Raw genomic sequence first — 18859 nt, forward strand, 5'->3', positions numbered from 1 at the left:
ATCAATTGAGGTGACAGTAGCTCTTCTGTCTGCTTTACAACCGAAAGATTGTGGCTAGACAACAACAAAAGGCAACTAGTTATTGGAGAAATGCTAGTATGTTTTCTGACTATCCCGGCTAATTTGCACACCCCTTTCACTCTAACATTTAACCTGGCACACCTGCCTGTGTGTGAGCTGATTCTCTGTGTGGTGTACAACACAGAATATTGAAATTCCCCTTGAGGCATTATAATAGGCTAAGAGGCAGTGAGGCACTATGCAGAACTTTGTACATTGTACAAAATTTTGGCATTGAATAAATGCATAATTAGACTTTTTCCCTTTTATGGGCATTTGTTGGCTTTTTCAGTCACATATCGTGCGTGATATATTGCAAATTTTTTTTGACAATATATCAAAAATCGTGGATATTGTGTAGCATATTATCGATATCGTGAGCCAAATATTGTTACAGTATCGAATCGTGGTTTACCTTTATCGTCCCACCCCTAATATATCAGTACAAGGCCCTAATACGACGCTGTACAATTAAATACAAAAACCAGGGATGTTTAACACTACTTTTTTTTTTTCAGACCAAATCTCAACAATTGAGTTGTCACCGATACCAGATATTGATACCAGTGAAACTGCACTCTACATTAAAACAGTGACATAATTTTAAAGAAAGACTGCTATATCTCATTATAGCAGTGCTTCTCAATTATTTTTTGTTACACGGCACCCAAGGGGGAAGAAATCATTCCAAGCCCCCCGACAGTCCCCAGCGGCAACATTTATCTATAAAATTGCTGTGCAAGCAAAACGACAGCATAGCATGGAGAAATAACAAACAACACCAACATTAACAATAAGCACATTGGCCTTTACATGCTGAAAGTCCAGCTACCAGCTTGTTTGTGCTACCAAAGATATATAGCCTGGTTTGAGCTACATTTAATTTATTCACCTCCTGAATGTACAGTAAAGTAAAGGTCATACAGTAGAGGTCAGCTGGGGATCTACGATTGTTATCTAAAATGAATTTCTCTGGCATAATTACTTTCATTGATGAAATCAGTGAGAGCCCTTTCATGCCACGGGAGAGACCACCTAATGTATACATTGAAGGAATGGATTCCAGCTCATAAAATAAAAAATGTTATAAAAGTTTAATGGCATTATCCTGACAGCAGAAACAAGAAGTGTGAGTGTTGTCCACATTAATTATAAGAATTACGCTGATTTGAAGCGGGCAGAATGGACCATTGATTCCGGTCAGAGGATCAGGAGTCTGGAATGTCTTGAATGCTTTAATGGCAGCAGGTGAAATATTGTTTGTCCAATATAAATTGTATTTATATGTGTGTGGTCTAAAACAGAAAGAAATAAGATGCAGGAATTAAAATATGAGCCCAAATAGGAAACGAAAAGAGCTACATTACAAACAATGTAGGATGGGTAAGAGCTAATACGAGCTTCCGTGTAGGCCGTGAGCGGCACCGTTCGTTCTATTTTTAGCATCGAAGCTCCGCGGAGTTAACGAGGCAATTGAGCACCGTACAACGTAAACGAGCCAATTAAACACAGAAGTTACGTGAACTACAAACATAAATAACACACATTGAACTGCATATACAGCACATATGGATGTTATTTCTCACAACTATAGTACTTACTTATCGTCAGTAACGCACACTGAAATGGTGCAGCCGGAAGTAATGAAATGAACTAGTGTGCTACCTCAAAAGGAGACGTACGTGAAACGGAAACAAAACTTTGTTCCCCTCCAGTCTTTCTGACAGGGAGTAAAGAACATTCTTAAATGTTATCTCAACATTCGAGATGGCTGAAAGTTACTCATGGCTGTTAATAGTTTGTTCTGGTTGGGAACCAAGTGCAGTGTCATCTCGAAAGATGGCCGGATGCCGAACGCTGGTCCTGATGCCTCAAAGAAAGCTCTTCCATTGCAAAAAATGGCAGATGGAGAGAAATGCAGCCAGACAAGTCAACACGATATGACGCTAACAAGCATGTCGCTTTATGTTATTTTCAAGGCTGAGTAATTGCAGTTATGAGAGGTTTGACCTTATGGTTCCTCAATGCTTATTACAGTGAATGTTTAGCTGATGCTGTCCAAGAATAAGGAAGATATTAACTAGTGCTGTCAGTTAAAGTGTTAACTGTCAGGTGCAGGTAGAGGCGTGGACAAGGACCCAAGTGCAGGAAGCAGGGAAGTGAGGCAGGCTTACAGGTGTTAAGAACAAAAAGGGGATTTTATTTTCAAGGATATATAGTTTATATCCTTGAAAATAAATTAAAAAAATAAAATAAATTAAATAATTAAATTAAAAATAAACCGGTATTTTACCGTAGAAATAGCTTTCTTTTAATGTAAATTTCCAGGTAAAACAATTATTTTTTAAATGCCAAAACTTTTTTTTAACAGTACAATCTTGAATTAAGTACTTTTTTTATAATTGTAAATTTTCAGGTAAAAAAATTTTTTAAATGGCAAACCTTATTTTTTTACGGTAAATTCTTGTCTTGAGTACTTTTTATAATTGTAAATTTTCAGATAAATCTTTTTTTTTTTTTTATGCCAAAACTTATTTTCTACGGTAAAATCTTGATTTAAGTACTTTTTATAATTGTAAATTTTCAGGTAAAACATTTTTTTTTAAATGCCAAACTTTTTTTTTTTTTTCTTTTTTTTTTTACAGTAAAAATCTTGAATAATGTACTTTTATAATTGTAAAATCAACAGTGTCCAAACATTTTTTTACCTTAAAAGTAGAAAATGTTTTACCGTAATTTAACGGTACATTTTCGGCAACCACAGCTGCCGGAAATTTACCAAATCAGCATATATATATTTTTTAACAGTGTAGGAGGCAAAAAGGGAACTGATCAAAATACAAATAAACTCCAGGCAGATGAACAAGGGAAACTAGAGCAGAGCACAGGACAGGAGAACGGCAGTAATTCAGGGAGGGAAATAATAACAATGAACCAACAAGAACTGCACGGAAAACAGGTGACTAAATACACACACTAATTGACAATGACTAGACACAGCTGGACAAGACACAAGTGGCAGGGGAAGCTGATTGGTAGATACACTGGGAAGGGAAGACACACGCAGGTGGACAAGGTTAACAATAACGAGACCAGGGGAGACAAACCGTAAAGCAGAAACAGAAACATGACAAACTCAAAACTAGAACCCCAACAAAAGCAACAAAACCCGAACCAAACCAAATACAGGTGACAAAATCCAAACCATAACAGTTAACTAATTATTAAAAAATTATCGCATTAATCATGTATTAACATAACCTGGCAATAGCATATTCATCTGGTACCTCTCCATAGTAATTTGGTCGGGAAAAAGCAGGACATTTTGTACAATAATTCGAGCTTGATTGGACGATGTGACATTCTACACGTTTGTTTTAACCAATCACGGCTAAGGGTGAAAATTTCGTGTTCGTTCTCGTCGAAGGGGTGAAAAGCACAAACATCTTACCAAGCTAGAAATGCACGAAGCACCTCTCGCTGTTCAACATTCAACAAGGAAACGGTGAGTAATTCTGCGAGAACATAATTAATTGCAGCGTCCATTCGTCCATGTTAAGTTTGTTTGTTTGTTAGCTCCAGTGTCGGCGCTGGCTTCCTGGTTTCGTCACCGTTGCATATCCCGCCCCCAAATACAATGTCGCTCTGTGATTGGTCCGAGCCACCAGTGGTTCAGGAACGGCGGAAATCAACGGGAGCGGTACAAGATATATTCTCCGGAGTTTGTAAACTCACAAATACCGCGAGAATTCATCTTGCGGGAGCAAGGTTTCGTATTAACGCAGATCATTAATTTTGTCCACAGATGATCTTTTAGCTGACCTTGGATCATGGTTACATTTGATTAAAGGTAGCATAGGTTGTGTTTGCACAATAAACATAACTACGTGCATTAAAGTAAAGCATTTAATAAATGTTTGCGTATGACATTCAGAATATTTGTTCATGTCAAACTATTGGAGTCATTTTTTTACATGTAAATTGTGCAATGGAGGATGAGCGTGTGCAGTGGATAAAAAATACTAAAGACGTCCTCATAACATTAAATTTAGAAAAAAAAAATGACATGTAAAAAACACTTTTCTGATGAATTAATTCCCCTGTTGAGGAGTGGGCCATTGAATTTTGTTTCAGATCTGGACAAATATTCCAATATGTGTAAGAGACGACACCAGGTGAAATACTGTATGCAGTTTAATTTGCATTTAAAACAACCCTGCAGTGTTTTGTGTCTGTTCTGCACAGTGAGATGGCCAAGCAGGCGAAATTGACTGGAATGGAGGTTGAGCAGGTTTTAATTGGAAATATGTCGCAAGTAGCTGGCAAGTGAAATGATTTTGTGCGGAAAGAATTGTTGACAAAATGTGATTTTCTGCCGCTGCTGGAAAAACTGATGAGCGAAGAGTTCTTCTCTGTGTGTTGCCTAATTACTCATCTGAGTGTCATGTAAATGTGCCGCCGCCAAACGCATACATAGAAACATGCATACAAGCAATCCAAATGAAGAGAGACTATATTTTTAGTAAGAGCACTGACACAGATGTATAAATGAGAATTCTCATAGCTTCAGTGGGCTTTTCTAGTTCTGTAATTGGAACTGGCTTAGAATTTGTAACATTGCCATGTTTGTGCAGGTGTTTAGTGAGCTAATTAGCCATAAACAAGCAACTCATTATGACCGTCTGATACCGTTATGTTGTTGTTTTCACAATCAAGACTTTTATATAGCACTTGATTTCATTTGAAAGCAATACTTGGTTCCTCATTCGAGAATAGAGATCCCGGCGTTGACGTCACATGTCCCAAAATGGCCGTTAGCGCAGCTATTTTGGCATGATAGAAAACGCATCTGCCACTTTAAGTAAATGGCAAACGCCACATTTTAACAATGATTGACAGCTTTTGTGGATCAGCCGCTACAATGAGAAGAGGCAAAAAATAAAAATAAATAAATAGATTAGCATGCTCCAGGCTACCAAAAGAAGAATCAATACGGAGCACTTTGTACTTGGCTGAATTAGCAGATGCTAACTGTTAGCACACACAAAATGGGAGGGGACTAATCTGTTTCGTTCATTTGTGTTGCTACGGTTTAATAAGATATTACACGCGGACCCGTCGCCATGGGCGGGCCTTGGGGGTCCGTGCCCGCCCTGTCAGTCAGCCGTGCCCGCCCTAGCAAGATGACTCACCAACTATTCGTCCTATCAGTCACGTAAACTTGCGCCTTCTGTTTTAAGTAAAGCATGGCGTGCCAGCCAACCACATACCTCCTTTCAAGTTTGGCTGTGATTGACAACTAAGCGAGCCAATGACAATCAGGATCAGGAGGGATGGGGTGGGGTGGGGGGAGACGCGCGCTCTGCAGACGTGCCTTAGCCAAATCTACTTCCGGGTAGATAGTGCGCATTTGCCGGCTGGCGCTGGGACAAAGACTGAGCAGTGAACACGTCGTGCCGCTTTAATGGAAGCCACCAAATGCCAAACCTCGATCCAGGATGACAGTTGACATCAATGGGAATCCTGAGTCCACTGGTTACGTTTACAAGTGAGTGTCAAACTTTTAGTTGAATTAGTCAAGCCACACAGCACGGATGAATTGAAGCAATACACAATATGCTGTTAACAGACCCAAGCAGTCACACATACACAACAACAACTATGGAGCAAAAAATTATTTATCACTAAAGCAGTTGCAGTACAATGTGAGTTGAATTCTCTTTTTTATTGCCAAGTTTGTTCATGTTGATGACTGTCACTAAGTTCTAATAAAAAAAAAACAGCACTTTACACATCCTTTTGGATTGATATTCTGCTTAGTTTTTCACTGAACCCATATGTTGTTTCTGTATGTCATCGACATAACTCAACCTTATTTCTAAATCACTTTAAAACAGCCATTGCTGCATACAAAGTGCTGTGCATGGAATAGAAATTAGTCTTTTAGTAGACACAAGTGAAATAAAATAACACAAAATCAAATTAATTAGAGTAAATATAAGTAGATAAGTATACACGCCAATAAAATACTACAAAAAAAAAAAATCTGTACAAGTATAGAAATAAAATAACACAAAATACAGAAGGCACCATAAAAAAGTAAAATGATGTGAAGTCTCATGCTGAGTCAAAGCTCAAAGAATAGAGATGTCTGGCAAAAATGAAAGGAAATTTTGTCCATATCGTACAGCCCTAATCCAACATGCAAATGAAGGCAACTGCTAGCCAATTCCAGATAGAAGGGGCTGGGTCACAGAGTCATTCATTCGGACATAGTTGTTTACAGAAGTGAAGAGTGGATTTGTTTCAAATGAACTTTTGAGTTGAATAAATGCAAAATGAACTACACATTTTTTTTTTCAGTTTGTCTTTTAGATTTCAGAACGAACTGCCGCTTTTAAGTGACAGAAAATATTTATGAACACTTTTGCAGTTGTCACAATGCCGCTGTTCAACCTGATGAACATTGGATTTAGGTTGATAAAGTGTGCCCCCCCAAAAAAAGGTAATGCCCCCCCTACAATTTCTTTCTGGTGACGGGTCTGATTACACGGTTGACTTTAATGACTGACCAACACCATAAAGAAGACTTTGTACAGTATAAATGACGGTAACCGGTAACTTTAGCAGCTAAGTTGCTAACGTACCTAAATAACACAGCAACACTTGCGTCCAACTGCTAACTTCGATGGTATTTTGACCACACATAAAGGGGAAATAAATCCGGATACTGGGGGCGTGTTCAGAGAAAGTCACGTGACGACAGGAGTTTACACGACGTTAGCTTAGCTACGGCAGCCCCGTTTACTCCATCTTCCAGTTTTCTCACAGCATATGATCATGGTGTCCGTGGCTGGCTGGCAGCAAAATCTCAGACAACAATTTGTTGTGTTCCACTGGCCAGACATCCACAGAAATGACAGCATGTCACGTCTGTCCATGTTCCCTGTGTTGTGTCACGTCCATCCCCGTTTTGTCCACGGTGACCTGAAATGTGGATGTAAACATAGCCTTACGGCTGAAGAGGAAAAAGGAAGTCAAAACACGATGGAGTCACTGTACTCTGCTTCTCTCTCTCTCTCCATAAGAATCATTCAACCGTCAGAAAAACTTGCAGGCATATTCCCGTTAAACGTCTACTTACATGACGAGCAACATTTCCACTACTCAACTGTCATCTTAAATACTTTCATCCTCAAGCCCACTCACGTCAGTTTCTTTTATATCTGACAGTATACGCATATCTTTTGCTCCAACAACAATTCAACAGTAGATCTAAAATTGTAACACTGAAACTAAAAAGCATTTTGAGCGCAGATATTCTGACAATTGGTGAAGAAGTCCAATGCATGCCTGCAAGCTGTCGCGAATTGGGCTTCGGCCCTAACTTTACTTTTAATCTCCACCTTAAAAAGAAAAATGAGGGTGTGTGTGTGTGGGGGGGTATATTCAAAGCAAAACATCTCAAAATAGATGAAAGTCCTCTAGGAAGGGGATTTTGTTAAAGATGCACATGTGAGATCAAAAAAGCAGATGGCTTGATGAATGCTGTCTTATCTCTTGACTGTGGGGCACAGAACAATGAGCATTTGAGTCCACAAGTCCTTTTCTGTTGACTCTTTCGGGGGTTCGACTCCAGGATGGTGCAAAATTGACCTGCAGGCTGCCATCTTTGAAGAACAAGGGGTGAAAATTGGATTCCTCTGCTGGGCAGAGCGGTTGGGTTTTGCCTGTCAAGATCCATTCAAGGTTGCAGCGTGAGTGAACACGACCAAGTACATCTAACTGGGGCCTCCACTGAAGGTCAACTCAAATGCAAGCGCATGCTCACTTGCAATTGGGGTTTTGATTGAACCAAAACCTAAAGGTCGTCATTGATCAGCAGCTGAGAGTCTCGGGCTCCGCTCGTTCCTGTGATACTTTGATTGGGCCAATCGCTACTAAGCCACCAATTAGGACATGCATTGCACATTTGATGAGGTCTCCAATCCGTTTCCACTCCAGGAGCGGGATGAGGAAAGAATCTATGCTACTTCATCTCTGCCTGACAGTCATGAAGTCGTCGTGCCTCGACATCTGCTCAGTAAGGTGAAGTGGATGACTTTGTTACGTGAAACAACGAGATGCATCGAGAATCACGCCAAGCCCTCTTGGGCTCTGGAGATGCACAGAGGAACCGAGGTAATAATCCGACAAACACACACTTCTCGGTTTGTCTTAAATAGATAGTGAATTGATCGGATTGGCTGGGGCTAGACATGTGGGTCACAGTACTGACATGGAATTATCTGATTGGCTGTTGACCAGAAAAAGAGAATAAAGATTCTTGACATCACATAGCTCATGACATCACATAGCTTAAAACCAGTTGAAACTAGATGCCGATTAAATCAGTTCAAAACAGACACTTGACCTCACGGTCATGACCCAAACTTAACCCTGGCGTGACCCAGTCATGACAGACACACCTGTCGATTAATTAGGGCATGGAATCTATTACAGCGACAGTGGTGGGTTAGGACCTACAAGATAGATACACTCACAGAAATATTTAAGCCTAACTTGAAATTATACGTGATTTTTTTTTTTACATGACAAATTCCCATTTACTTTTTTTTTATATATTTTTTTTTTTATAAAGATTAACTTTAACACAAACCTACCAAATAAACCTTATATGATAAATATTCATTAGTCGAATAAATCCTATTTTTGTAATGCATAATCCTAAATTGTGTGTATTTTGTATTAATAAAGTATAATTACTCAAAATTAATAATAATGGGAGTATTTATTTAAAATACATAAAGTATATTGTTTGAATTGCATAATACTCAGGTTACGTACATGCACATTGAATAGCATTTTTTTTTTTTTCATTTTTATGTTTTTGGAATGAAACTGAATGCAGACATCCAAAAAACATTAAAAAAAAAAAACAACAACAAAAAAACAAACGCAATTATACTTTATTAATACTAAATACATAAACCTGAGAATTATGCATTTAAAATTAATAGGCTTTATTAGACTAATTAATATGTATCATAAGGTTTATTTGTTAGGTTTTATTATGTAAAAAAAACATAAATCTTAAGTACTTGTTGGCTAGTCTGTGAGTGAAGGTTGTGTACATTTATTTGTATTTGGTACACTTGTGTGCCATCGTGATGTCTCAAGCATCCCACTTGCCTCTGTGATGTTGTCATAGGAGTGCGAAAGAGGATTCCAGCACAACCAGTGAGTGCTCTGGTGAACTTTATGCTTATGACAGGGTCAAAGGCATTGCTGGAAAATAGTAGTGCCACACACAATATTGACACTTTGGGAACAATTTGATCATTTCTCAACAAATAACGTCTTTTATTGCCAGCAGTTTAGACATTTATGACTGTGTGTTGACTTATATTGAAGGGACAGTAAATGTACACTGTTTACAAGCTGTACACTGACTGCTTTACACTATAGCAAAGTGTCATGTCTTCGGCGATGTGCCATAAATATATACAAGTACAATAAAATGTTGGCAAAAATGTGAGGATGTGTACTCATTTTTGTGAGAATATTAAAATAAAACCAACAGCAACAAAGTTTCTACATAGAGTAGGATATTTTTCACCATGACGTCACAGGTTCTGTAGGCTGACATAAGCCAAACTTTTCTGAATGCACAACTAGTTAACAAACCTTTATTTGGACAAGGCAGACAATTAACAGAACAGGTTAATAAATGGTTTACAGGAATTATTTGTCTTTTGGTCACTGATGGTGTTTTATTTTTTATTTATTTATTCATTTTAGTTCATTTTTTTCTTGATTTTTTTTTTTTTTTTTTTTTTTTTTAATTTTAATTTAGAGCTCATTTTAAGGTTCTTCTATTTGTCTCCAAATCTCGAGATGGTCTCGCCCCACCTGACCTCACTGAGTTCCTCCACCCCTACGCACATGCCGGTCAGCGGACCAGACACGACTGGAGGTCCCACGGACTTAGCGTCAGCTCAGAGGGGATTTAGCGTTTCCAGATGCCGGCCCCTCGCTTTGGAAGAACTTCCATTAAATATTAGGCAATCTCCCTTTCTATCTGCTTTTAAAAAACAGTCTTCAAACCTACCTTGTCGGTTTTTGACTCAGCTTGAGACATAGCCTGGTTTCGGTGCTTTGTGGTTGTCTGCTGTATTTTGTGTTATGAATTTAATGTTTCTTTTTTATTTGTTTATTCACTTACCATCTTGTTGTGTTATTTTATGATTAATTTGATTCATTCTTTTATTTAACTACTTATGATATTTATAAATTAATTTTGTGTTATTTTGTTTTACCTGACTACTGCATGACTGATTTTCATTCCTTGTACAGCACTTTGTATGCAGCGATGATTTGTTTTAAAGTGCTTGGTACATAAAGTTGCGTTGAGTATCAGATTTAAATATGTAGTATAAAATATTTATAATAGCTGTTTCGCAATAGTCTTGAGTTTTGATTTTGACTTTTGTGGTCTGCACAATTTATTACAGTATAAACCCCGCCCCACCACACACACACCCCACACCCCTTCTCTCTCTCTCTCTCTCGCTCTCTCTCGCTCTCTCTCTCTCTCTCTCTCTCTCTCTCTCTCTCTCTCTCTCTCTCTCTCTCTCTCTTCTCTCTCTCTCTCTCTCTCGTCAAGCTTTATGTGGTCACCTGTGTTTGCCTGCCCTCCCTCGTGGGTCAACCAATCAGTGCCCTCAGGAGGTTTCGTCATGTCTCGTGTTGGTGTAATGCTGCATTCGAGGATGATCGGAAGTCGGAAACATCTGAGTTGAAACTTCCCAGTTCCGACCTCAAAGCGTTCGAGGTGAAAGTTAAACAATCAAAATGTCGGATAGTGATAAATTGTTTTTTATTTTGGTCCTCAAAACACATTTTGACCTCCAGAAAACTTATCTTTTTGCAATTTTGCTTCATTTATTGTTTTAATCTTATTTCATAAGCATTCCATAGTTTACCGTATAATTTCATGCAGGGATATAGCGGCAATACTGTCACGTACGTTGCGTTACATGAAGTTATGGTGAATATGAATGAAGAAAGCTATCTAGTTTTACTCGAGTGAATTGTGTTTTGCCATTCAGAGTGACGTCACATTGTAGTCCACGGGTGAAGTCGGGGCCCTTGGTTTTTTTCCGACTTCGCTAGTGGGTGTTCCCGGACGCACTTCCTGGTTTGAACTCGGATATTTCCGACTTCCGACCATTTTCGAATGCGGCATTAAGTGCAGTCGTTCTTAGTAGGCGTTCCAAATGTTTTTTTTTTTTCTTTATTGCTTTCTAGTGAAGCCTGAAGGAAAAATTTCAAACTGTACATAGTTCCCTCAACCACTTCCAGCCAGCTGAAGACCACCACCGTACTTCACTGTAGCAATGGTGTTCTTTTGGTAATGAGCAGTGTTTTGCTTGTGCTATCCATACCTTTAACGATTGACAAACAAGTTCAACCTTGCGTTTATCAGACTGTAACACATTTTCCCACGTGCTTGGGAGATTTTATTAAAGTCAGTTTAATCCTACCTGTTTAAAATCACTCATCTTTCTTAACTTCAAGCCATAATGTCCTATTTGACGCACCATTGGTTGGATCAAGGAGAATCTTTGGAATGCTGTGATTGACGTCACAGTTCAATGTTTTTTTTTGTTTTTTTGTTTTTTTGGGCAAAGCCTTTGGTTTGGTTGCCTTTTGTTGTTCTGAGTAGGCGTGTAAAAGCAGCGGCGGTTACAGCTTCATCCTTGTCGTGTTGTTAAAGCTACACGGAGAAGTGACATGAACAACACCATCCGCGCAGTGCTGACACTTGAACTCAATTTACTGAAGAAATGTAGTTTTTGTGGCACAATTTCAGCCAATCTGCTGCCTTGCGGTAAAGACAACATGGGGTCCAGATTTTGTCATAACACAAAACAGAATCCAGAAAAGAGATGCAGGGCTGCTCTCCATAATGCTTGACTGTACTTATTTTGTTGGAGGAAGGAAGCGTGTATGTTCTTTCTGTGCTTGTGTTAGGTTATCTCCGGATACACCAGCATCCACAGAAAGTCCAAAAATGTAATTAATTTAAGACTGTCAATTATTTACAGGTTTCAATGGTTGTCTGTCTCTGTCGGTCCTGTGCCTGACAGGTGATCAGTCCAGGGTTAACCCCATGTCTCAGCTGGGATAGACTCCAGCTTCCCTGCGACACGGAACAGAATAAGTGGCATAGAAAATAGATGGATGGTTGTATTCAAGAAAGATTAGTGTTATTTGGGATAAGTGAGGATTGGTTGCATACCTGTTTTCAATCAGGATGGGAAAACGAATGGTGGCAGATTACAGCAACACATGCTGTGGTATGTGCTGATTCAATTGATAAAATGCACATTCCACTATTGAGGGTGACAGCAAAAATAGCCATAAAATATTGACTATTACTAGATGCTTGCAGCGGTGTGAATTAATTATACCGACCGACTATTATTGTTCCTCTCTTTTGCTTATATCTGTCATGACACAATTCTATGACATTGCTGTGGTTTTCATGAAATATGCACGTCGACTTTCTTGTCTTTGAACACGTACAATATGTCAGGTGCAGCCGAGTCAAGATATGGCTGCATGATTGTTAATAATATCACAGGTTTCTCAAGTGAGTTTTACTTCATAGCTTCCACCGTCAATTGAGTGAAGTGAATCTCTGCCAAAGGGTTTAGCGCGTGGATGTAAGCAAATGGCAAAGGAATTTATGCCGATGCTTACTGTTCTTTGGGGTCTCTAATTGAGTTGGAGTTCCCTCTAGGGGTGAGAATAGGTACTTAATGGAACACCCAGCCCTTTCATGCAGAAATAACCTGTGTTGTTGCAAGAATAGAGACGTTATTTAAACTCAAACTCAAGACAAAAGTATATTTGTATTTATTGTTGGAAAAGTGTGCAAAAAGTGTATGTGTTTTCGTCACAGTCTTGTGATGATCACTGGGTCTTCAAGCAACAGCGCTTTGCTCGTCCCACTATGAGTTAAAATGTTATGGCTGAAATTGGTATACTATCAATTAAATATTTAAATGTCATACTGTTTTGTGTTTGCCACATATTTGTATGTTTCTCTGCAACAACAACAACAACAACATTATGTTGCGTGTTTCAGCCCTCTAGAAGAACGAGGAGGATTTAAAAGTCATTGACTTCATTTGCGTTATCAATGTTTGGTTTATCCAAAAGAGACACAATATGCCTATTGGCCATTCCTGGAAGTATCTGTAAAATTGAATGCCTGCACTTTTAACATCCAGGCTATTTATAGTCCAGGAAGAAATCCCGTTGCGTTCAAAGGATGTCTTTGTGGCTTGGACATGAAATAAATCATGTTAGAAGAGTCACCAGCTGCTCTACCTGTGGAAGGTTGTCACTGGAAACCAGAAAGGAAATCTTTCTTGATCATCTCCGGGGTTAGTGTCACTTCACACCTGCATGCGGACAAATATACACTTATGGTCAATATATTGGCTGTAGCGAGCAGACATTCGTACATGAAGATAAAAAGGCAAAAATAAGGCATCAGACTGCAATCCATCACTAGCGAGGTACCTTTTGTCTGTACATCCCGAGAGATAATCAGGAGGCTGGGCGAAGGCAGCAGGCGATGTGACAGGAAAGATGTCTTTGTTATAGTCAGCAGAACTGGAGGACATACACAAAAAAACACACGCTGATTGATGCAGCAGAGCTGGACCATACGTGACAGAAGAGAGGACATTTCCACTCGGCCTCACTCAGATGAAAGGACTTCCAACAGCTGCGTTTGAACAGCAAAGATAAAACTACAATTGCCTGAAAGCACTTTGAGTGAGGGATGGCTAAACTCAATAAAAGTGTTATACTTGATGCCTCTTCACATGCATTTCCACTAAGCAGGAAAGTTCAGTTAAGTGAGGCATTTTTTGAATTTCTATTATGGAAAAACTGTTAAAATAATAATAATAAGTGATCTGTATAATGTAACATGTTTGTATCATGAGAGGACATGTGCCATAAATTGTGGTGGTCAGAGTCACCACATTATTCAAAGACTGATAATAAAAATAAAATATTCCTAATACAATGAACATATTTCCGGATAAATGTATACCTACATGAAGTAAGCAGGATAAAAGTATATATAAAATAAATCAGCGGTGTCCAAACTACGGCCCGGGGGCCATTTGCGGCCCGCCATCCATTTTTTAGTGGCCCGCGACATATGCTAAAAATGGCATTTGACTCAGTTAAAAAAAAAACACACAGGTGTTATTAAAGATTATTTTAGTTAACTAAAATTAACGAAAAAAAACTAAAATTCAAAACTACAATTTTGTTAACGAAATAAAATAAAAACCAAGATGCTTTTTTAAAAAAAGGAAAATTAACAAACTACATTTTATGTTTACAAAACTAACTTAAAAAAAATAAAACTAACTATAATTATAGCAAAAATGTCCTTCGTTTTAGTCTTTGGTAATTAATTTACCTTTTAATGAGCCTTTGGGGATGATTTTAAATGTGATTTTTAGTAGATTTATTTTGATATAAACCGGAATAATGACGTTGCAACCATGGTGTTTTTTAAATATTGTGCACAAGTAATACATGTTTAAAAAAAAAAAAAAAAAAAAACTAATACTGAAACTAACTAAACTAAAACTAAGCATTTATTAAAGAACTAAAACTAAAAATAAAAACTAACAGAGCCACACTGAAAACTAATTAAAACTAACTAAATTTAAAAAAACAAAACTCAAAACAAAATAAAAACTAAAATGAAAAATTCCAAAACTACAATAACCCTATTGCCATATTACAAATAAATTTGTTTATATACTGTACCATTTTTATAAATATGCAAAAGGACAAATAAATTATTTGTACAATTTTTAGGACTAAACACAATTTCTCTTCATAACATTATGTGGCCCTTGCGTCCTCCTTATTTTCTGTACGTGGCCCTCAAATGAAAAAGTTTGGACACCCCTGTAATAAATGATGAGTAAAGGTCATGAAATCATGACACACTTCTGGTCTGGGGTGCACACGTTTTACCCATTGACTCTCATTAAAAGATTGACATGTGCAGTAGCTCATAGCGATCGATAAGGCCAAGATGGGGCACGACATCCAAGGTGACCTACGTCACATCTAGGGGTGTGCTCAAAAAATCCAAACGGCAATTTCTCATTGCAGGCCTCAATAAAATACACATATTGATACAGAGGCATCAGAATCGATATTACACATTCAATTGTAAATAGGCATTTATGATGCTGAGGGTTGTGAATGAGAAGCCTCTTTGAAGTTAATTGGCTTCAATTGTTGTTGTTGTTGTTGTTTTTACTTGAGTGCACGTGTACGCAGGATGAGGAGGGAAGAAAGGATTGGCGTCAGAATACAAGACATGCGTATGGAGGACCAAAACTGCCAAAATTCAAATTAAATAAATGAATAAATAAATTGCTAAATAAATAAATAAATGACTAAAAGTGAAAATAAAAATGGATATAAAAAATATAATTAAAAAAATAAATACAAATGTATTTACTGGTATTTATGTACACATATATATATTTTGTAGTGTGAGTGGTTGTTCGTTTTTTGTTTTTTTTTTAAACAATCCCTAATTACCAGGTAACAGCTTATACAATGTGACGACTTTTCGAACCCCCACCCCCTTCAAAAAAACAAAAACAAAAAACTGTTAATTTGGAGACATTACGGCCGTAGAATGATGTTATCACTTGTTAATGTTACTGATGCTGGTATTATCCAATCCCGCTGGAGGCTCGGTTACCTACCCGTGCAGGATGTTGCTGGTTAGAGTAGCCTGTCTGGACACACATGTTGCGGTAACCAAATCAAAATTGTCCCACGTCTTCAACCCTGTGATCGCTCCCTATTACAGAGAAAGGAAGCTTATCAGTGATATATTTGAGATGGTTTCACTTAAAAAATACAAACAAAAAATATATATATAGGCAATTAAGTTACCTTTGGGCCCTGAGTCTGCATTTGTACGGTTTGTGACACCATCCCACTTGTGTGGCCCTCAGGTGATGAATAACTACACACAGAGTGCAAAGATTACACCGTATAGTAATGTCATCAATAATCAGGTCCATATCCTGGAAGATTGATGGAATCATTTACCGAGGCAATGGACAGAGGTGAAAGTCCACATCGCTTTCGAGGTATTTGGGGGTTGGCTTGTAGGCCTGGAGACCAGGAGCTGGGTTCTGCAGCACACAGGAAAAATATGCCAAAACCCATGTACTCAGCAACACTGCTAATAATAACCATCCATTAATTATCAATGAATTAAAAGAAAAAAAAATCCCTTACGAAGATTCTGAGTGGGTGTGCGTGAATGGGTCGAAGGAGAGTGCTTGGGAGAGCAAAGTTCAGATCACTTGCATCTTGCTCGTCCTCCTCCTCTGGTATGGGTGACTGGGAACCAGCCTCCTGGGGGAGAAAAAAAAATAAGAAACAATACATAGTAAATACAACAATCATGGATGACAGTTGCTGATCATTGTGCTGTAACTTTACCGGATCTCCAGTGCGAAGTGGCCGTGCTAAGGTAGTGGGAACGAAGGCATTGAAGGCTTCCCAGGCTGACACGGGCTGGTAGCCCATCAGCTTGTAGTACTGAGGAACCTAAATGGCAGACAATAATATAAAATAGAGTAACAAATACATGAGTAACAACACACAATGAGTTGCCATGGAGACGTGAGGGATGCTTCGATGCTGCACCGACTTGGAGCTTGAAGGTGGGAACATGTGTTGTCACCCTCACATCAACAGCGTCCACAGGCAAAGCAGAAAAGTCAAGAGCCTGCAAACCAAAAGCAGACGCCATTTGCACAAATAAGAAGCAAAGCACTTTCCTCTCTCTGCAGGGCTCATCTGTAGCGGTTCAGTGAATGTGGAGAGCAAATGTTCATTTCTCTTTTTTTTCTTTGTTTTGTAGGCCTATTTGCCACCTATAAAGGTTAAAGAACAAGAATTAGCCGGGTTCCTCGTCACAAACATGTAGGGACATTTTGTGAGCGACCTATATATAAAATTAGGGATGGGCGAGTACCGATACCAGTATCGGTATCGGGCCGATACCAGCCTTTTTTCAAGTACTCGTGACGCAGACGAGTACAAGCGACCGATGGCAGAGGGGGAAGACGTTAAGTGAGTCCTCCTTGCCTGTAGCTGGCGCTAGCTTGCAGCAGTTTTTCACCAAAACTTCACCGGTTTGGAAATACTTCAAAATTGTGAATCTTAAACTAAAAGAGCATTTTTGTGTTTTATTTTGAGCGTTAAGATTATTGAAGAGTGACTGTGCTGTTTTTTTTTGTTTTTGTTTTTTTTGTCAAGATTAAAGGAAACATATTTGTTTAAAAATATCTTTTAGTGATTTTTTTTAATTTGTCAAAATGTACTACTGGTATCGGCAGTTGGTATCCGTATCGGTGAGTACTGAGGGTCTGAGTATCGGTATCGGTCTGAAAAAAAGTGGTATCGAACATCCCTATATAAAATGTCGACCTTCAGATAAAACCTGGAAATGATCTTTTTGTGTTTGACCCACAGTTTTGCATAATACATGGTTTTCAAGAATATTTGGGTCAAGAAATTTATAAAGGATGTACATTTTTTCAGTTGTCCTATTAATGACCTTCAAATTCGAAATGGATGTCAATTGTTGGCTCTTTAAATGTGAATTTTTCCAAAATTAATAACAGTTCCAACTGAAATTTCTGCTCATACTGAGTTCAGTTAGGCCTATGGAGAGCAACATTAAAGCAAAAGTATGCTAGACACAAGTCTTCTCAAAGGTCAAAACAATCAGTTTGTGGTTGACGAGACGGAAACGATGATGAACTGATCAATTGGTCCAATCATTTTGTCATGAATTGGAAAATAATGTAACCCTCAATAGCATAAAATAACTCTATCGTTGTCTTCTTCAGTGATTCAACAAAGCATACGTCAGTCAGACGTACATCTAAGTTACCGGTATGTGTGAACGCACTCTTCCCTCTAATATTGATTTCCACACACTCCCATTAGTATCGTAAAATTCTTTGCCGCTTTGAAACACTTGGCTCGAGGAAGGCTCCTCAACATTATTCACTTGTCCAATAAAGGTGCGCTCATCACATTTATTTGGACAAGAGAAGTTAGGTCATTTTATTGTTTGCGTTAGGATTGGCTGCCTACCGTCATAATCCAGCTGCTTGACAAGGAGAAATGTGTAACGTAGAAACATATCTAATTGGTCTTTATTGAGCATTAACTTCATAATCAGCAGTTCTGACAAGTTAATGAGCTAATTAGATATCTACATGAATGAAGCTATTGAGACTAAGCTTGCAGTACTGCTAGTTTCAAATCCTATAGGTCTGCAGCTATTGGTACTTTAAAGGAGTTCCCCCACCCTCCACACTCATTTTTTTAGGTTATGTGAATGCAGCATGAAAAACAGGACACTAGCGTGACTGTGTCCGCAAATGTTGCAAGCCTCGTGAATCATCTGATAAACTCAAGCAAAAGGGAAACGTGACAGTTTACAATCCAAGGCCAAATACCGGTCAGGGCTTGAACAAATTTGGTCATGTTTACATGTTCACCACCATCATTTCAAGGCAGGTGGGCCAAGGAATCACTACATACATCAGTCATGTTATACCTCAAGCTCATCTTCAGACAAGCTTGAAAAAGTCACATTGTTCAGTGTTTCAAGTTCTGAAATGTCAGATCGGAAAGC

General features: G+C 38.4%; 1 protein-coding gene across 9 annotated transcripts in view; it reads right to left on the reverse strand.

Moving 5' to 3' along the window:
• cfap221 (cilia and flagella associated protein 221) overlaps window positions 1–18859 on the reverse strand; it is a 118314-nt gene that overhangs the window by 90204 nt on the left and 9251 nt on the right. For 4 of the 9 annotated variants that reach the window (XR_013282260.1, XR_013282262.1, XR_013282261.1 and 1 more), the window contains exons 18-24: window positions 16856–16933; window positions 16438–16752; window positions 16246–16331; window positions 16087–16159; window positions 15894–15991; window positions 13657–13749; window positions 13462–13535 (exon numbers count right to left, since the gene is read on the reverse strand). Coding sequence is in view for 6 of the 9 variants with exons in the window: in XM_077512442.1 (XP_077368568.1) it covers window positions 13475–13535; window positions 13657–13749; window positions 15894–15991; window positions 16087–16159; window positions 16246–16331; window positions 16438–16752; window positions 16856–16933 (804 nt within the window). In the remaining 3 variants the exon portion in view is untranslated. Of the gene's footprint in view, window positions 1–5794; window positions 7079–12954; window positions 13536–13656; window positions 13750–15893; window positions 15992–16086; window positions 16160–16245; window positions 16332–16437; window positions 16753–16855; window positions 16934–18859 lie in introns of those variants that run through there. The other 5 variants (XM_077512444.1, XM_077512443.1, XM_077512439.1 and 2 more) reach the window with 3 other exon arrangements.

This window comes from Festucalex cinctus, chromosome 2 (assembly GCF_051991245.1).
Source record: "Festucalex cinctus isolate MCC-2025b chromosome 2, RoL_Fcin_1.0, whole genome shotgun sequence".
Lineage (NCBI taxonomy): Eukaryota > Metazoa > Chordata > Actinopteri > Syngnathiformes > Syngnathidae > Festucalex > Festucalex cinctus.